Source organism: Ornithorhynchus anatinus, chromosome 1 (genome assembly GCF_004115215.2).
Source record: "Ornithorhynchus anatinus isolate Pmale09 chromosome 1, mOrnAna1.pri.v4, whole genome shotgun sequence".
Taxonomy (NCBI): Eukaryota; Metazoa; Chordata; class Mammalia; order Monotremata; family Ornithorhynchidae; genus Ornithorhynchus; species Ornithorhynchus anatinus.
This window is the reverse complement of record NC_041728.1, coordinates 113,833,209-113,856,555: the sequence shown is the minus strand read 5'-3', so window position 1 is coordinate 113,856,555 and position 23,347 is coordinate 113,833,209. Positions and strand designations below refer to the sequence as shown.

Below are 23,347 nucleotides of genomic sequence, written 5' to 3'. Positions count from 1 at the left end.
TGGACCTTCTGCTCTTCTGGCGTTCCAGGTCCGGGAAGTACAGAGGCTTCAAAAGGAAATGGTCTTTTTCGTAGAAAGCCTAGTCAGAGTTCAAGTAGCCTTAAGCATTGAGAGTGGCAAATGTCTTGTTTCATGAAACGTTTAAATCGTACTCCAGAGCAATAGTTATCCACACCAGATGTGTGGAACTGACCCATCCTTTGTATGCCTCTGGAGAACAAGAGGCTTCTAAAGTCTGCTGAGAATAGACTCTGAAAATTCAATGAGAATCAAGTTAAGATTCTAAGTCTTTCTTTTCCAGGTGGCTCCTACAGTCTCCCCGGAATAGAGTTTAAGGTCCGGGAGGACAGGGACCACATGTTACGAACAATTATTATATTCTCTTAAGTGCTTAGTACAGGGTTTTGCACATAGTAGGCATTCAGCAAATACTAGTTATGCTGGCATTTCTTTACGTGCTTACAAGCACTGTGCTAAATGCTGGAAAAAGCAGACGAGAATGACGTCGGGCACAGTGCCTGCCTCGTATGGGGTTCCCAGTGCAAGGAGGAACAGATATTTTAACCCCATTTTTCAGATGAGAAACTGAGGCCTAGGGAAGTGACGTATCCAAGGTCACACAGAAGGCAAAGTGCAGACTCCCAACTAACCCAGCCCTGCACTAGGCCAAGCTGCTCCTTGACTGATTAGTTGATACAATCTGGCAGGTGGTAGACTACAGTTAGCTAAGAGAAGGTACAATATTGGTACCAGTTCTGCTTTACTGTTTACATATCTGTATATCTGTAAAAAGCACCTGGATTGAAATGTAGTTCTCTACTAAAGCTGTATTTCCAGGTGGGCACAATTAACCTCTTAAGGTTATTTCCCCCAGATGGACTCTACCTTGCTTAATACTAGGCTGTAAGCAATGTAAGAAGTATCTCCTCAAACACCATTTCTCCCCAAAAGCTGATATTAACATGGGTCCAACTAGGAAGTCATTTTTACAGCTAAGACCAGAAGGAAGGGAGAAGTAAGGGGATCTGAGCAGTTTGCAAATTGGAAAGAGCCCTGTCTAACTGAGAGCTGACCAAACTCACCTCTCATTCTGTTCACCTGAGGTTCCTATGTATAAAACTCGGTGACCAAATATAAATCAAAGTGCAGCACCCACGAGAAAAACCAGAAGTGAGTCCACGGTTAGTAGATCCAGGGGAGAACAGCTCACCTGAGGTTCCTATGCATAAAACTCGGTGACCAAATATAAATCAAAGTGCAGCACCCTCAAAAAAAACAGAAGTGAGTCCACGGTTAGAAGATCCAGGGGAGAATGGCTGTAGCATGCTTAAAGTTACAGAAAGTTACTATGAAATGCTCTGAGTGGTCAGGAAGTTAATGTTCTGCTGGACACTTCAGTTGTTGACAAGGGTTTCCTTGAACCCAGAAATGTTTACAGGTAGAACTGCCATTTTTCCATTTTCCAAGAATCTCAGAGCCACTCCGGAAAAGAACCTCCAGAGATCATTTAGCCACTTCCACTGCCTCCAAGACAAGACCCTGAAACCTGTCAAAGTCAATCAATCGTATGTATTGAGAGCTTACTGTGTTTAGAGCAATGTACTAAGCGCTTGGGAGAGTCCAATACAACAGAGTTGGTAGCCAAGTTCCCTGCCCACAACGCGTTTACAGTCGAGAGGGGAAAGAGACATTAATATAAATAAATTGTGGATCTGTACAGAAGTGCTGTGGGACTGAGGTGAGGGTGAATAAAGGGGATTCACCCCCTTTAGGTAGGGGAATTGCTTGTTTTTGCTAACATTACGGACAAGTGAATTTAGTGTGGCTCTATCATTATAATGGCATAATACTAAATGCTGAGATCATCAGTCTGGACACAGTTCCTATCCCTCACAGGGCTCACAATCTACCTTAATCCCAATTTTACTGGTGAGGAAATGAGGATTTCCCCAAGATCACTCGGTAGGTCAGTGCTAGAACTGGGTTTTCTGTCTCCCAGTCCCATCCATCCATCCATCCATAATATTTAGCATATGCTTATTGTGTACAGAGCGATGTACTAAACCCTTGGGAACATACTCTACAATAGACTTGGGAGACACATTCCCTACCCACAAGGAGCTCATGGTCTAGAGGAAGAGACAGAAATTAAAATAAATTAAGGATAGGCACATTTAAGGGCTGAGGGGCTACTTAAAGGGGAAGGCCCCAGAGCCCATGCTCTGAGCCACAGTGCCTATCAATTTAATGGCTACAGATTTTAGGATAAAAAATTACATATTAAAGTTTACTTGTGCAGGCTTAAATACATTTTGTTGTTGTTGTTATTCTAAGAGCATGGAAAGATGTATCCTTGTTTCCTGAAAAAAATTTTCAGGACCCAACGTAGCTTCAAGAAAAATTACTGCCATTTTTTTCCTTCAAGGAAATATATAATCATGGTAAAGGAGGTTTTTTTCCCTCCATGCATTTATTCTCAGTTCGGGAAATGCAACAACTAAGCTTTTCTAATTCATTCACTTCAGACATATATGCTGCACCGGCTGGCCTCAAAAAACCCATACATTTCGGGAGGAAGGTTAACGGGGATTTTTTGGAACTTAAACCTAAGTATAGTGAATTGTGCGTGTAAAACCGAGATGACATCATCTCTTTTTAGTGGAACATAGTGTAAATATTTAGCTTGAAGGCAGGTATAATGTTCCTTTATCTTCTCAAGTTTTGGAAATTCTACAAGGCAACAGGAGCCTGCCTCCATTCAAGGTAAGAATTTGCCTTTACCAGGGGCCTGATAAAATTACCCTCCAGCCTTATTCTTTGCCAAATTTAACAGGAAAATGTGCTCAATGGGCTGAACGAAAAAGTTACTGGTTGATTTATCTTTGCTTAGCAGGCTTAACCCCGTGTATATCTTCATAAATGAAGTTGGGTGGTCCTTGAGGGTGCATGCCCGAGTGTGCATGATTTTACACTGGCAAAATGTGAAAAACAGTTAACTTCCAATTCAATCACAAGACAGGAGATGTAGGGCAAAACAACTCTTACCTCCTTCACTCAACTTCTAGCAGGGTCTATTTCTTCATCCTCACTCCCTGGCTGGGAAATGATGGATGGATGTCTATTGTAAATTACTGTGGGCCTAATATCACTTCTGTATTTTTCAGATTTCCTTCTTCACTAATATAGTGGGATGAAAATAAAAAGTCTTTTCCCCTACTACAAGTCACACAAAAAGCTTATTTTTCATTTCCTATACGGCACTCCTTTCTCCTTCCCTCTCCCCTACTCCCCGCCCCCTCCCACCCCATCAATACTAATTCCTCAATGACTTTTATTTCAATTGTTCATGACTTAATAAAATATTAGTCTTAAAAACATAAAACCTTTTAGGGTGGACACCTTTATTTGAAGTCAGAATTGTCAAGGTCTGGGAAGTTAATTTTTGTTCCATTTTTCAAGAGGCTATTATTCCAGAAAGCCAGCCTGAAACATTTTTTTAAACTAATCAAGCGATGTGCCGGAACTGTTACAGACTTGTTCAGAATGGGTAAAACTCTTTTCATCATCAGTGGTGTTTATTGAGAGCTTACTATGTGCAGAGTTCTACACCATCTCGAATAGGATGTCAGGTTTTATTCAATGTGAGTTCATTTTTCCAGTCCTTTGAAAAAAATCCCTTTCTAAACATTTGTTAAATGCCATACCATCACCAAAGTAAAACTATACTTCACTACCTAGTTAAGATCAAAATAAAACTGACTTAATTCTACCTTCTCTTCAAAACTAGGCAAAATTCTAAGGGTAGCAACCCAACCAGCAGCCTATCGAAGCTGTGCTACCATCAGTTCAACTGATGGAAACACAAACACCACCGGAGAACACGCTGAACCGTCTCTGTTGAACACAGGTCTGTAATTGCTGATTAGCCACCTTGAGGGCTTTGGGGAAAAAGGAGGAACACACGATAAGCCAATATTTTAATTATCGGAACATTAAGTGCTTAGTATAGTACTCTGCCCACGGTAAGATCTTAATAAATACCATTAATTGATTGGATAATTTGTTTCAGTGGGCGATATCTTACCCAAAAACTCATGTGAAAGTTACAGGCTGGATTTTGGGTTTAGTTTCATTCAAGCTGCTGTTTAAATGAAATAGCTGCTTAATTTTCTTTTGTGGTCTGTTGGTGAAGGGTTTTATGATTATGATGCCACCAGAAAACTGATAAATTATTAACTTCTCTGCCCAACTGCATTGTCTATAGCCCTGATGTACTTGTATTCCTGTCTTGAATTTTACTGCATCATACTAGATGGAAGTAATTCCTGTGTTCCTACAAAAATAAAAATATTAAATAAAATAGGATTAAATACTCAAAATGAAGTCCACCATAAAAGAATTTTCTATCAATGCTTTCAACAGAGGGGAGGCACCAATTTTACAATCATGAAAATATCACTCTTTACATAGTACTTTGCTAAAAAATAATCTGATTAGAATAAAGGCTCTTCTTCTTCTTCCAAAAATCCCAGTATCAGCCAGAGTGGATAGCTTATTTTTCTTAGGCAGCACAAGGCACATCATTCAACTTGCCCTTTGCTTCCAAATATTGGTGCTTCAATGCAAGTTCTTAAAAGATGCCAAGTTTTGATACTATTTTGGACTCAAAAGCCCCTGGTACTTCGCTTTAGTGCATGGTGCCCTTGTGAAGAAACATCTTCCCAATTACAGCAGCAGTAAAAACAGAACTATAGGAAAGAATGTCATGGTTTGAAAGGAGAAAAAAATTATATGTATTTTAGCATACTGTCAGAAAAATGTTTAGTGTTCAACCATGGGACTAATCCACAACCAAGAAAAATCTTTGAGGGCATCACCTATTGGTAAATTTCCTTCGGGAAGCGGCAAGGCCTTGTGAAAAGACCACAAGAGTCGAGAGGGTCAGATTCTAATTCCAGCTCTGCCACTTGCCACCTTGTACGTTAGGTCTGGACCAAACCTGTAATCAGGCAGGGCAAAATGACATTGAATTTTTGGTCCGCTACCTTTGGATCCTTTTTTTCCTATCAAAGTGCTTCAGACCTCCAAGACATCCACCTGCCATCAGGGCCAAATCCTAAAACGATCTCACCAAAAGGCAAATGAAAACCTTAAATGAAGGTCATTTTGAGGTTACAAGAAGCTTACTTCCCCTTACAAGTGAGGGGGAAAACTGCAAGTCTAGAAGATGAATTCCAAACCTCCCTCGGGATAGTGTTTTTTGAGAAAAATGCAGCTTCTTGAAATCAAAATATTTCAGGTTCAAGTGAAAAAGGTCTCTAAGTACCAAATAATATAACAAAGAAGAAAACTAAATTCCCATGGCAGGAGGCCACTGGGAATGTGAACAAAATCTTCAGTTTTCTATCCCACCCGTTTTGTAAACTACGATATACAGACACATCTGAAAATGACATATTCTTCAACGGTACTGTCATAGTTGATTTTCCCCAGTTACATTCATTCCGCTAAACTGTAAAATCCTTGAGGGCAGGGACCAATTCTATTTTAAGATACTGCTGCACTCCCCCCTGTGCTTTATAATACAAGTGATCCGCACCCAGTGAGCACTCAAATCAATTTTCCAAGTTTTCCAATAAACAACACTGAACAGATATGAGACTGTGAGCTCGTGGTGGGCAACGACCGTCACTGTTTATTGCCATACTGTGCTTTCCCAAGTGCTTAGTACACTGTTCTGCACATCGTTTAAGTGCTCAATAAATACGACTGAATGAATGAATGAATGCTGCTTCTGCTGGTGGGGCTTCTGGAATCTCACAAAATATTGCTGCTGCTTCTGCTGCTTCCCTTAAGGTCTTAATTCTGAGCCAGTCTTTAAACTCGAAAGTTCTCAGAAAGTATTTTTCAACTTAAATCCTTAAGTTCTCTGAGGTTTACGACTTTCAGGGAATGAGGAATAAAGGTGAGGGAGAGGAAAGGGGGGAGGAGGGGATAGAGCGGAGGGCAGAAGAGACGAGGGGAGAAGGCCGGGGCACAGGGGGACAGAGGATGACGGGAAAGAGAGCAGAGGAGAGAGAACTGAGGGCAAAGGGGGCAGGCTGAGGGCTGACGAGAGAGGCCCGAGGAGAGAGGGATGAGGAGAGAGAGGCTTAAGCATTCAGGAGCGAGGTTTGAAGGCTGAGGAGGACTGAGGAGAGAAGAGACAGGACTGAGGAGAGAAGAGAGAGGTCTGACGAGAGAAGAGAGAGGTCTGACGAGAGAAGAGAGAGGACTGACGAGAGAAGAGAGAGGACTGACGAGAGAAGAGAGAGGACTGACGAGAGAAGAGAGAGGACTGACGAGAGAAGAGAGAGGACTGAGGAGAGAAGAGAGAGGACTGAGGAGAGAAGAGAGAGGACTGAAGAGAGAGGACTGAGGAGAGAAGAGAGAGGATTGAGGAGAGAAGAGAAGAGAGAGGACTGAGGAGAGAAGAGAAGAGAGAGGACTGAGGAGAGAAGAGAAGAGAGAGGACTGAGGAGAGAAGAGAGAGGACTGACGAGAGAAGAGAGAGGACTGACGAGAGAAGAGAGAGGGTTGAGGAGAGAGAGGGCTGAGGAGAGAGAGGGCTGAGGAGAGAGAGGGCTGAGGAGAGAAGCCTGAGGAGAGAGGGCTAAAAGCTGAGGGGAGAGGCCTGAGGGCCATGGAGAGAGGCAAGAAGGCTGGGTAGAAAGGAAGGCAAGAGGGCCGAGGAGAATGGCCTGAGGGGTGAGGAGAGAGGCAGGAGGAGTGGGTAAAGAGGCCTGAGGGCCAAGGAGAGAGGCCTGAAAGCAGAGGCAAGAAGCCTGAGGGCTGAGGGGAGAGGCTTGAAGGGTGAGGAGAGAGGCCTGAGGGCTGAGGAGGGAGGCCTGAGGGCTGAGGAGGGAGGCCTGAGGGCTGAGGAGAGAGGCCTGAGGGCTGAGGAAGGAGGCCTGAGGGCTGAGGAGAGGCAAGAGGGCTGGGTAGAGAGACCTGAGGGCCCAGAGCGGGGGGCCTGAGGACAGCGATCTGGGGGCAGAGAGGACAAGCCGGGGGCGAGAAAGGGCGAGGGCTGCGGGTGAAGAGCGCCGGGGGGGAGCAGCTCGGGCCGAGGGTGGGGCGGCCCTGCTGTGGGCCTTGGGCTCTAACGGCTTGGGGGAAGGGAAGGAGGCCCGGGCCCAGGGGAGGAGGAGCAGGACGAAAGTTTGGGTTTTCGTGGGAAGGAGGGAGGGAGGGAGGGAGGGAGGGAAGGAAGGCGGGGAGACGCCGCCCGCACGTGGCCGCGCCGCCAACGCCAACGGGCCGGGCCGGAAGTGGGCCAACAGGGAGGCCATGCTACAGCAGACCAAACAGGGGCAGGGAGAGAGGGAGGGAGGAAACAAGGACGGGCCGGGCCCGGCGGCCTTCACCCCCTCATTCCATCGTACCGATTGAACCCTTTCTAGGTGCAGAGCAGTCCACTGAGCGCTCGGACGCAGAGACGAGCCCTGCCCAGCGACGGCCTCCCGCTCCAAACGCAAGACGGCAGAGCAAACCCCGAGTCTCCATCGTCAAGATACCTGGAGTCAGGGAGCCATGCACCTCGTCAGCACAATCCGGGGGTGGGGGGGGGGGTCACATAATACATGCAAACCGTGCGAGGGGGAGAGAGGGGAAAGGGGGAAGGGAAGTCGGGGAAGGCCTCCTGGAGGAGGGGAGCTCTCGGTGGGGCTCGGAAGAGGGGCAGACCTCCTCCCCGCCCCCCGGGGAGGCTTTGATGGGGACGGCCCAGTCTGGGGGTGCGGGTCTGGGTGGAGGGGCGCTCGCACGTGTGTGGTCCGGGTCGGGGAAGGTGCAAACGTTGCCCAAACGCCGGGCCCAGCATCGCTGGGACGGGGGGGGGTGGCGATGCCCGGCTTGCCCACCGAGGGGGACACACCGACGCCTTGGCACGGGGAGGTCGGGCAGTGCACCCCGGCAGTGCACCCGGAGGGGGAGGCCCTGCTGGGGGCCGGGCGGGAGGTGCGGGCACACGGCAACAAAGCAACGCCCGCAAACCCCCCAGGCATGCACGGGCACCGCAGGCCCCGAGCGGGAGCTCCGTCGCCCGCCGCTACTGACCTTGGAGTCTCCGTTGCAGAGAGCCATGGAGGCTGCCGGCGGGGGCTGGAGCTCCTGCTGCTGCTACTGCTGCTGCTACTGCTGGAGCTCCTGCTGCTGCACCACCGCTGCTGCTGCTGCTGCTGCCGGGGCGGGGCCAGGGGCAAGCTCCGCTCCGCACCTCCCGGCCGCAGGGGGAGGGAGGAGGAGGAGCAGGAGGCGGGACCACGCCGGCACGGCCAATGGCCGGCCAGGGGCAGGGGCGGGAGCAGCCGCCGCCGCCGACGACGACGTCCACTACAGCCCCCGCCGCCGTTGTGCACGCTCCCGCTGCTGCTACGGACGCCGCCGCCGCCGGGGGGCGCCCCACAGCAGTCGGCTCGCTGCGGGAATAGCTCCCTTCCACTCCCCGCCGCCGGGGGGCGCCCCCCAGCAACCAGCTCGCTCCGGGAACGGCTCCCTCCCACTTCCCGCCGCCGGGGGGCGCCCCAGATCAGGTCCTGCTCCGAGAATTGCTCCTTCCTACCCCCGCCGCCGGGGGGCGCCCCACAACAGCCGGCTCGCTCCGGGAATAGCGCCCCCCAACTCCCGCCGCCGGGGGGCCCCAGTGCTGCCGGCTCGCTCCGAGAATAGCGCCCTCCCACTCCCCGCCGCCGGGGGGCGCCTCACAGCAGCCGGCCGGCTCCGACAATGGCGCCCTCCCACTCCCCGCCGCCAGGGGGCGCCCCACAGCAGGGCCTGCTCCGAGAATTGCTCCCTCCTACCCCGGCCGCCAGGGGGCGCCCCAGAGCAAGGCCTGCTCCGAGAATTGTTCCCTCCTACCCCCGCCGCCGGGGGGCGCCCCACAGCAGCCGGCCTGCTCCGGGAACGGCCCACCATTCATCCATCCATCCATCCATCCATCCATCCATCCATCCATCCATCCATCCATCCAATCGTATTAACTGAGCCCTTATTGTGTGCAGAGCACTGGACTAACCGCTTGGAAAGTACAACTGGGCAACAGATAGAGACAAGCCCCGCCCAACAACAGGCTCACAGTCTAGAAGGGGAAGACAGACAACAGAACCAGTAGACAGGCGTCAATAGCAGCAATATAAACAGAATTAATAATAATAATATTGGTATTTGTTAAGCGCTTACTATGTGCAGAGCACTGTTCTAAGCGCTGGGGGAGATACAGGGTCATCAGGGGGTCCCACCTGAGGTTCACAGTCTTAATCCCCATTTGACAGATGAGGTAACTGAGGCCCAGAGAAGTGAAGTGACTTGCCCACAGTCACCCAGCTGACAAGGGGCAGAGTCGGGATTCGAACCCATGACCTCTGACGCCCAAGCCCAGGCTCTTTCCACTGAGCCACGCTGCTTCTCTAATTATGGATATATACACCATTAACAAAATAAATAGAATAATAAATAATTTATAATAATACAAAATATGCCCGTGCATACCCAAGTGCTGTGGGGAGGGGGAGGGGGGAATGGAGAGGGGCAGAAAGAAAGGGAGAGCTCAGTGTGGGAAGGCCTCCTGGAGGAGGTGAGCTCTCAGGGCTTTGAGGAGGGGAAGCGAGTTAGTTTGGCGGAGGTGAGGAGGGAGGGCGTTCCAGGACAGCGGGAGGACGTGGCCCAGGGGTCGACGGCGGGAGAGGCGAGAACGGGGGACGGTGAGGAGGTGGGCGGCGGAGGAGCGGAGCCTATGGGGTGGGCACTGGAAAGAGAGAAGGGAGGAGAGGTAGGAAGGGGCAAGGGGATGGAGAGCCTTGAAGCAGCGAGGCTCAGTGGCTCCCCAGCATGACACAATAATAATAATGTTGGTATTTGTTAAGCGTTTACTATGTGCCAAGCACTGTTCTTAGCACTGGGGTATATACAGGGCAATCAGGTGGTACCACGTGAGGCTCACAGTCTTCATCCCCATTTTACAGATGAGGTCACACTGAGGCACCGAGAAGTGACGTGACTTGCCCACGGTCACACAGCCGACAGGTGGCCCGTAATCAGGTTGTCCCATTTGGGGCTTCCAGTCTTCTCCCCTTTTCCAGATGAGGGAACTGAGGCCCAGAGAAGTGAAGCGACGGGCCCAAAGTCACACAGCTGATAAGAGGCGGAGGCGGAATTAGAGCCCACAACCTCCGACTCCCAAGCCCGGGCTCTTGCCACTAAGCCACGCTGCTTCTCCAGGAAAGAGCTGGAAGTGGAGGAAGAACGGGGGAGGTGGAGAAGGAGGAAAAGGGACCTACAGCTGGACCAACAGCATCCTCGTCTGCCACCCGGGTCACCCAGGGCTGGGGAGGGGGCAAGGAGGGGGAAATCCTCATCTCCAGGACCGGGCTGGGGGTGGCTCACCGGGACAAACTCATTTCAGCAGGTAATAAGGGAGAATGGGGGGCTCCAGGAAAGCTTACCACCAAAATGTTGATCAGTAAGCTCCTGGTGGGGAGGGAATGTGTCTGCTTATTATTACAATGTACCCTCCCAAGCGCTGAGTGCAGTGCTTTGCACACAGTAAGTGCTCAATCAATAAATACGGTTGAACGAATTTTCAGGGTCTCTGTCAAAATCGGTGAGAGGGCCGTTGTGCCCTGGACCCTACTCCCCCACACCAAACGGGTGTCAGTGCCCAACATAAAGATAATAATCATAATTATGGTATGTGTTAAGCACTTATTAGGTGCCAAGCACTGTTCTAAGCTCTGGAGTAGATACAAGGTAATCGGGTTGGCCCACGTGCGGCTCACAGTCTTAACTCCCATTTTACAGGTGAGGTAATAATGATAATAATGGCATTTGTTAAGCGCTTACTATGTGCAAAGCACTGTTCTAAGCGCTGGGGGGATACAAGGTGATCAGGTTGTCCCACGTGGGGCTCACGGTCTTCATCCCCATTTTGCAGATGAGGTAACGGGCACAGAGAAGTGAATCGACTTGCACAAGGTCGCACAGCAGACACGTGGCAGAGCCCGGCTTAGAATCCCGTCCTCTGACTCCCAAGCCCCCGCAAGAGCCCCAACCGGACCTGACCCAAAAAGAAAAGGCCGGGCCGGACGCAGAGACGCCCTCACGCAACCTCCGACTCCCGCAGTGAAAAGGACATCGGTCACCTTTTCCTGAGGCGACAAGCTGAGGACCGAGCCGCCGGCAGCCATGGATACCGGTTTCCGTTGACAGTCCCGGAGACTCATCCTAGAGAGCGGGTCAGCGGCCAACAGAAGAGCCACGTCGGAATATTCCACTTCCAGAGGTGGAACGGAGAATCAGGGCCCCGGTTCCGTTTATCTCAGTGGAAAGAGCCCGGGCTTAGGAGTCAGAGGTCATGGGTTCGAATCCCGGCTCCACCTCTTGTCAGCTGTGTGACTTTGGGCAAGTCACTTCACTTCTCAGTGTCTCAGCTACCTCATCTGTAGAATGGGGATTAAATGCGAGCCTCGCGTGGGACAACCTGACTACCCTGTATCTACCCCAGCGCTAAGAACAGGGCTCAGCACATAGTAAGTGCTTAACAAATACCAACATGATTATCTTCAGCCTTGTTGAGAACTAACCTGGCTCCATTTGTTATGATAGTGCCCCAGATACTAGCCAGAGCGAGCCCATGGAAAAAATATTCATTCATTCATTCAGTAGTATTTATTCATTCAATAGTATTTATTTCATTCAATAGTATTTATTGAGCGCTTACTATGTGCAGAGCACTGTACTAAGCGCTTGGGATGAACAAGTCGGCAACAGATAGAGACAGTCCCTGCCCTTGGACGGGCTTACAGTCTAATCGGGGGAGAATATACTTCCTTGTCTTGTCTTATGGCGTGGCGTCAGAGATGACGCATAGCGACGCAATGGACACATCTCTCCCAGAGCGCCCCACCTCCATCTGCAATCGTTCTGATAGTGGACCCATAATTTTATTGGTAAAAATACGGAAATGGTTTGCCACTGCTGCCTTCCGTGTGGTCAGCTCGAGTCTCCGCCCTCGACTCTCTCCCTTGCCACTGCTGCCCGGCACGGGTGAGTTTTGACTTGTAGCAGATTGCCTTCCACTCGCTAGCCACTGCCCAAGCTAGGAATGGACGGGCCTCGGCTTGACCTCCCTCCCGTAGTTGAGACTGGAAGAGGACTGGAAACTCTCCACATGTGACTCTGAGAGGGGAGCATACTTCCATTTGGTGCCAGTTGGGGATTAAATAAAAAACATGGAAATAGGACAAAGGGTTGAAAGAGCAATTGACCAATCTACAAGATGCCTCTGGGGAAGTTAAACACGATAATAATAATTATAATAATGTTATCGGTTAAAAGCTTTCCACGCACACTGTTCTAAAAGCTGGGGTAGTTTCAGAGTAGCAGGCTGGACACAGTCCCTGTCCCACACCGGGATCACAGTCACTTTACTTCCGTTTTGCAGATGAAGAAACTGAGGCACACATACCTTATCACTTGCTTAAAGCCACACGGGAGACAGATGGTGGAGTCAGGATTAGAACCCAGGTCTTCTGACTTCCAGTCCAGAGCTCTTTCCACTAGATCATACCACTTCTCAACTCAAGGGCCGGGTGGCAAAGTATGAAATCTTAGCCCTCCTCTGCCACCCACCTCCTCACCATCCCTCGGTCTCGCCTATCCCGCCGTCGACCCCTGGGCCACGTTCTCCCGCTGTCCTGGAACGCCCTCCCTCCTCACCTCCGCCAAACTGATTCTCTTCCCCTCTTCGAAACCCTACTTAAAACTCACCTCCTCCAAAAGGCCTTCCCAGACTGAGCTCCCCTTCTCCCTCTACTCCCTCTACCACCCCCCCTTCACCTCTCCGCAGCTTAACCCTCTTTTCCCCCCATTTCCCTCTGTTCCTCCCCCTCTCCCTTCCCATCCCCTCAGCATTGTACTCGTCCGTTCAACTGTATATATTTTCATTACCCTATTTATTTTGTTAATGAAATGTACATCGCCTCGATTCTATTTAGTTGCCATTGTTTTTACGAGATGTTCTTCCCCTTGGCTCTATTTATTGCCATTGTTCTTACCTGTCCGTCTCCCCCGATTAGACCGTAAGCCCGTCAAACGGCAGGGACTGTCTCTAACTGTTGCCGACTTGTTCATTCCAAGCGCTTAGTACAATGCTCTGCACATAGTAAGCGCTCAATAAATACTACTGAATGAATGAAAGGTCTAATTTGAAACCCTTTGGTTCGGGAAGAGAATGGGAAACCAGGGGAGAGAAACAGCAATGAGGATTAATGTCTCATCACCTGAGCGAAATAAGGGCCTCAGCTAGAATCTCGCAAGGTATAAATAAAAGAGCTTAGTTTCCATTCATGTCCTTTCTAATCACAGAATTTTTTGTAAAATCAATTTCTCGTCATCTGGTAAACATGAAACTGAACAACTAATGTAGTCCTCCAGCCAGGTTAAGTGTGCGTAGGTATGGATGCTTTGCTTGATTAGACCTTGGGGCAGAAAAGTTGCTAATGTGTTCATGATCCTCTTGAAAAAAAAAAAACACTGGCACTTTGCATCACCATTACCAAAAGAGATTTTTTTTCAGCAGGTCTAAATTGAAAAATATTATTGAAAATCTCCCTGGATAAAATGCAGCTTTGTTCCAAAGGTACCTGACACAACTCTTCTCTCAGTATAGCCTCCCTGATGATATGACATATGATAGCATAGCCTCCCTTCTAAATTATGTATATACCTTTTTAAACTTCCTGCTATTTAAGTACATCCTCCTGGCTAAAAATTTCAATCAATAGTATTTTTGAGGGCCTATTATATGGAGAACACTGTATTAGACAACTGGGGGTTTAGCTTAAGATATTCAATCAGTTCTCTCCCTTTCTGCTCCACTTTTTTTTTCCCCACTAAACCCCAGCTCACCCCTTTTGTTCCTCTCAAACTAACCTTTTCACTGCGGCACATTCTCATCTCTCCTACCACCAACGTCTTGTTCACAATCCTCCCCACTGCCCGGAACCCCCACACCCTCTAAGTTTAACAGACCATAGGTCGCCCAGTTTTCAAAGCCCATCTGAAATCACCTCCCCCAAGAGGTCTTCCCCAATTACTCCTACTCTCTTTTGCTTTAATTTCCCCTACTACCTGGTCAGCACTTCTGCAGCACCTACACACTTAAATATTAAATGTCTCATAACTTTTGGACATTGCTTATGTACTCTATTAAGCTCTGCCTCATATTCTTCACACGGTCCACTAAGCACAGGGGAATACCCGGGTGAGAGAGTACGGATGGCTCAGTGCCGACCATCAACTCTTCTGCAAAAAACAGCTCAAGTGCAAGTCCTGCTGGTGGTTCCAACACGTCTTTCCCCTCTTAAGCTTCGGGGTCTGAGCTGAGCCAGAAAATGCACCCAGGTGAATTTCCATAGCCCAACCGTGCAAGAGATTCTCTCTCCGAGACACTCCCAAGAACAGTGCAGGCTCAAAATTGGAAACTTCATCTTTGAACCGAAGGTCAGATTTGGGTTATTGTTATTATCATCATCATTAATAGTAATAATGATTGTGATATTTGTTAAGTGCCTACTCTGTACCAGGCCTCGTACTAAGCGCTGGGGTAGAAACAAGGTCCCCTCTCAGGGTGATTCTTCCATTCATTCAGTCGTATATATTGAGCTCCTACCGTGTGCAGAGCACTGTACTAAACACTTGGAAAGTACAATTCAGTAACAACTAGAGACAATCCCTGGAGAGTTTCTAGTACTCTGCCAGTCTCGACGACGGTAGGGAGAGTCAAGCAGAAGCCTGTTCATTCCATTTCTAGCTTGGGCAGTGGCTAGCGAGTGGAAGGCCATCTGCTACAAGTCAAAACTCACCCGTGCTGGGCAGCAGCGGCAGGGGAGAGAGTCGAGGGTGGAGACTCGAGTTTACTGCACGGAAGGCGGTGATGGTAAACCACTTCCGTATTTTTACCAAGAAAACTCTCTGGATCCACTACCAGAATGATTGCAGGTGGAGAGCAGGTCGTTCTGGGAGAGATGTGTGCGTGACGTCGCTATGGGTCGGAGACGACTCGACCACATAGGACAAGATACAAAGTAATCAGGTTGGACACGGTCCCTTTAGGGATCACAGTCCTAATCCCCATTCTCCAGATGGGCACAGTGAAGTGAAGTGACTTGCCCAGCCTCACACAGGAGACGAATGATGGAGCCAGGAATACAACCCAGGTCCTTCCGACTCCCAAGCCTGTGCTCTATCCACTAGGCAATGTATAATTATTATTATTATGATCATATTTGTTCAGCGCTTGCTATGTGCCAAGCACAGTTCTAAATCCTGAAGATTAGACTGTGAGCCCGTCCTTGGGCGGGGATTGTCTCTGTTGACAAATTGTACATTTCAAGTGCTTAATACAGTGCTCTGCACATAGTAAGCGCTCAGTAAATACTATTGAGTGAATGAAGATACAGATTAATCAGGTTGGACACAGTCCCTGTGGCACATGGGGCTTGGAGTCTAAGTCGGAGAGAGATTCTGTGTTGAATCCGTACATCTTTCATGAGCATTTGCCCTCATCAGTTTTCTTGGCTGCTGGAAACTCCAAAGCAAATTTCTTTGCCCTGAACAATTCACCAAAACCCTTGGGCTACAGCACGGTCGGATGGCCAGCTGAGTTGAAGCGGAAAATCCCTTGCCTGATCCGTTCCAGGAGGCCTTCCCAGACCGAGTCCAAGCAGTCCATCACCTCTCCTCCTCCTGCCTCAGGCTCAGAGAAGTTAAGTGACGGGCCACTTGCCAGATGTGTGACACTGGGCAAGTCACTTCACTTCTCCAAGCCTCGGTTCCCTTATCTGTAAAATGGGGATTTATTCATTCAACAGTATTTATGGAGCGTTTACTATGTGCAGAGCCCTGGACTAAGCGCTTGGAATGGACAATTCGGCAACAGATAGAGACAATCCCTGCCCAGTGACGGGATTAAGACCGGGAGCCCCGCGTGGGACAACCTGATCGCCTTGTATCCGCCCCCCACAGCGCTTAGAACAGTGCCTTGCATATAGTCTCATGCAAAGCACAACATTTGCATAAAATACAAATTAGAACTAATTAGAACATTAGAACAAATGCCATCATATTAGTAATAGGGATAGTGGTAGAAGCAGTAATAGAAGTAAAATGGGGATTAAAACTGTGAGCCCCAAATGGCACAGGGACTGAGTCCAATCCGATAACCACCCCAGTGCTTAATAGAGTGCTTGGCACATAGTAAGCGCTTGACAAATAATTATAATAATAATGGTGGTGGTATTTGTTAAGCGCTTACTATGTACCAAGGACTGTTCTAAGCGCTGGGGTAGATACAAGGTAATCAGGTTGTCCCACGTGGGGCTCAAAGACTTAATTCCTCTTTTCCAGATGAGTGAACTGAGGCCCAGAGAAGTGAAGCAACTTACTGAAGTGTCATCTTCCCTACCCACAAGGCGCTTACATTCTAAGAAGGGAAGAAAGCACTCTGTACGGTGTTCTTTGTGCTCAGCACATAGTAGAGGCTCAATCAGTACTGTTGATAAAATAATAGATTTTGCCCCTAGGGGCAATTTTCTATATCAAAGTCATACTCAAGTTTATAAAATATATTGGATTTGTCTCTGGGGTAACAAGAATAGAACCATAAATACAGTAAGTGAAATACTGTTACGCCCCTTGCATAGGGCAGAGAATGGGTCTTTTTATTGTTGTGTTGTACTCACCCGAGCGCTTAGTACAGTGCTCTGCGCACAGGAAGCGCTCAATAATTTTGATTGAATGAATGGAGTTGGGAACGGGAGATTCAGGAACTGTGTACAGTAAGTGAAATACTGTTACGCCCTATGCATAGGGCCGGGAATGGGTCTTTTTATTGTTGTGTTGTACTCACCTGAGCGCTTAGTACAGTGCTCTGCACGCAGTAAGCGCTCAATAAATTTGATTGAATGAATGGAGTTGGGAATGGGAGATTCAGGAACTGTGTTCTCTGTGGTTTGTACCTTTACTTCTAGCTCTGTTCAGTCCTTATTTCCACCCCATCCAATTTAAACCTCAAACAGATGTTGAAGCTCATTGTGGGCGGAACGTGTCTACCAACTCTGTTGTATTGTTCTCTCCCAAGTGCTTTGCACAGTGCTCTGCGCACGGTTAGGGCTCAGTAAATATCACTGATCGATTATAATATAGAATTGCTAGGCCACTTCGGGAAGCGAATTCACGCTCGGATTTCTTCCTACTTTTTCCTGACTGGCATCTTTACTTTTTTTCTCTTTAGATTCGTGCAGAATGCTCATTAGAATCCCACATTCAACAGTGATAATAAAAAGGAAGTGTACTTATTAACTCTGCTTTCATTTCACCAAAGCTGCCCATGCTCAAGAATTATTTGAAATGTTGAACCCCCTAACAGAGTCGATATAATGGGAAATATTAAAAGGCATTTACTGTGGACTCAAAATTAATCAGATTAATGTTTTCATCTTGTTTTAATGGAGATTGGCCAATCCTTTTCTCTTCCCTTACAGCCTACTCAATCTCTCAAAGTAGTCACAAGCCATTACCCAGTCTGATCGTTAACAAAACAGTGATACTTAGAGATACCAAGGTATGAACAGAAAGCCTCAGGAACAGAAAAGTGGAAAGGCAGAGATATGGTCTCCTATTTAAAAAAAGCTGGTCGCTTCATCTCCTAAACCTTTTGTAAGAAATATAGCTCATTTCAGAATGTAAATAATTAGGCGCTTCCTCACACTCTTAATTCTTCTCAAGCTAACCTACTCATTGGGTCTTGTTCTCATCTCTCCTGGCACTGATGTCTTGCTTATTCCCTCTCCCCTGTCAGGAACTTCCTCCCCCTTCACATTCCCACCCCAGACTACTGTTCTCCCCATCTTCAAAGCCCTCCTGAAATCACATCTCCTCCAGGTGGCCTTCCCAGATTAATCTCTCATCTTCTTATTTAACGTCCAGCCACTTAGCCCTGCTGGGTCACCTGAGTACTCAGTTATTCACAGTCCACAGAGCAGTTGATGATAATAGTAAGTGGTTTGTGGATTGTGAATATTATCGATTGTGATAATTGATAATAGTTCATTATAAATATATTAGTTAATAATGATCATATTTGCTAAGTGCTTTCTATGTGCTAAAGCACAGTGCCTGGCCCTGCATGACACTGTGGAACCTATACGGGTCCACAGTCTAAGGAGTGGGGAGAGCAGGTATTTTTTCCCCATCTTACGCATGGGAAATTGAGGCTCGGAGAAGCAGCATAGCCAAGTGGGTAGAGCACGGGTTTGGGAATCAGAAGGACATGGGTTCTAATCCCAGCTCCTCCACTTGTCTGCTCTGTGACCTTGGGCAAGTCACTTCACTTCTCTGATCCCCAGGTACCTCATCTGTAAAATGATTAAGATTGGGAGGCCCCCTTGGGACAGGGTCTGTGTCCAACCCCATTGTCTTGTATCAACCCTAGTAATAATAATAATGATGATGGTATTTGTTAAGTGCAGACTATGTGCAAAGCACCATTCTAAGCCCTGGGGTTGGGGATACAAGGTGATCAGGTTGTCCCACGTGGGGCTCAGTCTTTATCCCCATTTTATAGATGAGGGAACTGAGGCCCAGAGAAGTTAAGTGATTTGCCCAAAGTCATACAGCTGACATGTGGCAGAGCCGGAATTAGAACCCATGACCTCTGACTCCCAAGCCCAGGCTCTTGCCACTGAGCCATGCTGCTTCTCTACTTGGTAGAGTGGCTAGCACACAGTAAGCGCTTAACAGATACCACCATTATTAGGGTAAATTACTTGCCCGAGGTCACACAGCAGGACAATACCAAAAAAATTGGGGTTTGGAGCCCAGGTTTCTTGACTCCTATTCTCAGGCTTCTTCAGCTAGAACACACTGCTTCTTGGCAACACAATTGCATGCTTCAAAATCACTTGTGAACCACTACATCTCCCTTCTACAAAAGCAAAGAAATGCAAGATAGAAGGAAAGCAAGTGTGGGAATCATTCTGCAGCGATTGTAAACTGAAACCTCATTTAATAATAATAATGATGGTTTTTGTTATGAGTAATATTAATCATCACATTCACTGAGTGCTCACTGTATGCAAAGCACTCTACTAAGTGCTTGGGAGAGAGAGAGAGTGCAATACAACAACAAACACGTTGGACAGAGATTGTCTCTGTTGCCGAATTGTACATTCCAAGCGCTTAGTACAGTGCTCTGTGCATAGTAAGCACTCAGTAAATACTACTGAATGAATGAATTCCTGTCCACGACGAGGTCACAGTCTAGAAACATTAAGTGGACTCTATGTCCTAAGCACTGTACTAAGCGCTGGAGTTGACACAAGATCAGGTCCCACATGAGGCTCACAGTCTAAGTAGCAGGGAGGCGCAGGTATTGACTCCCCATTTTGCAGATGAGGGAACTGAGGCACAGAGAAGTTAAGTGACTCACCCAAGGTCACACAGCAGACAAGTGGCGCAGTCGGGATTAGAACCCAGGTCCTCTGACTCCTAGGCCTTACTGCTCTTATGCTGTTCTGGAGTGGGGAAAGGTGAAGTGGTAATGAGTTATTCAAAATCAGTTTGGACTTTAGTTCCTGTCTCACACAGGGCTCACGATCTAAGAGGGAGGGATAGCAGAGGTCAGCTCATTTTAATTAAGGATGGTTCATTAATGTTTAACCATTTACTATTTGCCAAGCGCTGTGCTGAGCACAGGGGTAATAATAATGTTGGTGTTTGTTAAGCACTATGTGCAGAGCACTGTTCTAAGCGCTGGGGTAGATACAGGGTAATCGGGTTGTCCCACGGGAGGCTCACGGTCTTCATCTCCATTTTACAGATGAGGAAACTGAGGCACCGAGAAGTTAGATTCAAGGTAATAAGTACACAGAGAGGGGCGTTACTTTATCCCCATTTTAATAATGTTGGTATTTGTTAAGCGCTTACTATGTGCCAAGCACCGTTCTAAGCGCTGGGGTAGATAGAGGGTAATCAGGTTGTCCCACGTGAGGCTCACAGCTAATCCCAATTTTACAGATGAGGTAACTGAAGCACAGAGAAGTTAAGTGACTTGCCCACAGTCACACAGCTGACAAGTGGCAGAGCCGGGATTCGAACTCATGACCTCTGACTCCCAAGCCCGGGCTCTTTCCACCGAGCCACGCTGCTTCAGATATGGAGACTGAGACACAGAGAAGTTAGTGACCTGCCCAAGATCACAGATCAGGCAAGTGGTACCAGAGGCATTAGAACCAGTCACGTACTCTTTCGGCGTGGTCATGCTGCTTCCAGTTTTGCACATGAGGAAACTGAGGCAAAGCGAGGCAAAAATCACCAGATTATCTCGTATGTACCCCAGCGCTTAGGACAGTGCCTGGCTTATAGTAAGCGCTTCCCAAATGCCATTTAAAATAAAAAATCACTTGAACTGGTCCCTGTGATCTTGCAGCTGGCCCTGGGCCCATCTCTCTTGGCAGAGCCGGCCCTCGGTAGGACACCGCCGCGGCAAGGGGTGAGTGGTCCGCGGGGTCAGGTTGGGGCGCCGATCGGGCTGAGTCCCTTAGAGGCGGGATGAGGGCAGGGGCAGAGATGGAAAAATCTTGAGAAGCAGCATGGCTTAGTGGAAAGAGCCCGGACTTGGGAGTCAGAGGTCGTGAGTTCTAATCCCCGCTCCGCCACTTGTCTGCTGTGTGACCTTGGGCAAGTCACTTAATTTCTCTGGGCCTCAGTTCCCTCATCTGTAAAAATGGGGATTAAAAAATGTGAGCCCCACGTGGGACAATCTGATGACCCCGTATCTACCCCAGCACTTAGAACAGTGCTCGTCACATAGTAAGCGCTTAACAAGTACCGTAATTATTAAAAATGAGGCGCGTGGGGAAGGGAGAGAGTAATAGTAGAAGAAATAGTAGTCATAGTAACAGTACTTGCCGGCTGTGTGACCTTGAGTAAGTCACTTGGCCAATCAACTGCATTTATTGAACCCTTACTGTGTGCAGAGGACTGTACTAAGCGCTTGGGAGAGTGCGATATATAGCAATTGGTAGACGCATTCCCTGCCCACAACAAGTTTACAGTCTGGAGGGAGGTTACTGTGGGGGGCAACCGTGGCTCAGTGGAAAGAGCCCGGGCTTGGGAGTCAGAGGTCATGGGTTCGAATTCCGGCTCTGCCACTTGTCAGCTGGGTGACTGTGGGTGAGTCACTTCACTTCTCTGGGCCTCAGTGACCTCATCTGTGAAATTGGGATTAAGACTGTGAGCCCCACGTGGGACAACCTGATTACCCTGTATCTACCCCAGTGCTTAGAACAGTGCTCTGCACATAGTAAGTGCTTAACAAACACCAACATTATTATTATTATTATTACCTTAAAGCTCTGAGCCTTTTGTGTGATAGAAACCATATCGGATGTGACTGCACTGTATTTACCTCAGAGCTTAGTTCAGTGGTTCATTCATTCATTCGTATTTATTGAGTGCTTACTGTGTGTAGGGCACTGTACTAATCACTTGGAATGCACAATTCAGCAACAGAGAAAAACAATCCCTGCCCGACGATGGGCTCACAGTTGAAACAGGGGAGACAGGCAGCAAAACAAAATGAATAGTCAGGCAACAAAACAAGAAGTCGGGCAAGTAGTGGTTGACACCAAATAAGCCCTTAAGAAACACCACAGCTCTTATTTGCATTAATTGAATTCAATAGTATTTATTGAGCGCTTACTAGGTGCAGAGCACTGTACTAAGCACTTGGAATGTACAATTTGGCAACAGATAGAGACAATCCCTGCTCAATGACGGGCTTACAATCTAATCGGGGGAGACAGACAAAAACAATAGCAATAAATAGAATCAAGGTGACGTACATCTCATTGACAAAATAAATAGGGTAATAAAAATATATACAGATGAGCGGACAAGTACAGTGCTGAGGGGAGGGGAAGGGAGAGGGGGAGGAGCAGAGGGAAACGGGGGGAAAGGGGGTTTAGCTGAGGGGAGGTGAAGGGCATGGGGGGTGGGGCAGAGAAGCAGCAGAGGGAGGAAAGGAAAAAGGCGAAGCTCAGTCTGGGAAGGCCTCTTGAATGGCCACTAGGTACCAAGAACTGTACTTGGCACTCAGGAAGTACAAAGAAACAAAGAAAGGACACAGTCCCTGACCACAGGGAGCTTACCCTCTAAAGGAGGATGCAGACAAAACATTCAAGTAATCAAAAAAAAGTTAACGCAATGTTGAGCTGAATAAGCACATATCTGTAATCTACTCATTAATATTAACGTCTGTCTCCCCCTCTAGACCGTAAACTGTGGACAGGGAATGTTTCTTTTGTTGGTTATAGCGTATTCTCCCAAATGCTTAATACAGTGCTCTGCACACAGTAAGCACTCAATAAATATGACAATGAAAAAATATGAATGAATGAACAAATCTCTAACATGGGAACAAATGCGTAAGTGCTAGGAACTCCTCTAGACTGTAAGCTCGTTGTGGGCAGGGAATGGCACTGTTTATTGTTGTATTGTACTCTCCGAAGCGCATAGTACAGTGCTCTGCACACAGTAAGCACTCATTAGGACTGAATGAAAAAATATGATTGAATGAACAAATCTTGAACACTGGGAACAAATACGCAAATGCTAGGAATTCCTCTAGACTGTCATTGTGGGCAGGGAATGGCACTGTTTATTGTTGTATTGTACTGTCCTAAGCGCTTAGTACAGTGCTCTGTACACAGTAAGCACTCAATAGGACTGAATGAAAAAATACGATTGAATGAACAAATCTTGAACATGGGAACAAACACACAAGTGCTAGGAATTCCTCTAGACTGTCATTGTGGGCAGGGAATGGCACTGTTTATTGTTGTATTGTACTGTCCCAAGCTCTTAGTACAGTGCTCCGCACACAGTGAGCATTCAACAAATACGATCGAATGAATGAATGAATACCCTCTCCTGTCTTAAGGAAGGGATGAGGATCCGGAGGGGAGACAAGACAATTAATATGTGAAGACGGAAACCAGGTGCCGGGGCCAATTTCCCCAGGGCCTAGAAAAGAGCCAGATGTCCCAGCTCTCTAGACTGTAAAGTCGTTGTGGGCAGGGAACGTATCTGTATGTTGCTGTATAATAATGTTGGTATTTGTTAAGCGCTTACTATGTGCAGAGCACTGTTCTAAGCGCTGGGGTAGATACAGGGTAATCAGTTTGTCCCACATGAGGTTCATAGTCTTTATCCTCATTTTTACAGATGAGGTAACTGAGACACAGAGAAG

At 47.8% G+C, this 23,347-nt stretch overlaps 1 protein-coding gene across 1 annotated transcript in view; it reads right to left on the bottom strand.

Annotated features, from left to right (window-relative positions):
• GMPS (guanine monophosphate synthase) overlaps positions 1 to 8,232 on the bottom strand; it is a 60,529-nt gene extending 52,297 nt beyond the window's left edge. Inside the window, 1 exon segment of the mRNA XM_029057803.2 lies at positions 8,098 to 8,232. Coding sequence (XP_028913636.1) covers positions 8,098 to 8,124 — 27 coding nt within the window. The 5' untranslated portion in view covers positions 8,125 to 8,232.
• Between the last annotated feature and the right edge of the window lie 15,115 nt (positions 8,233 to 23,347).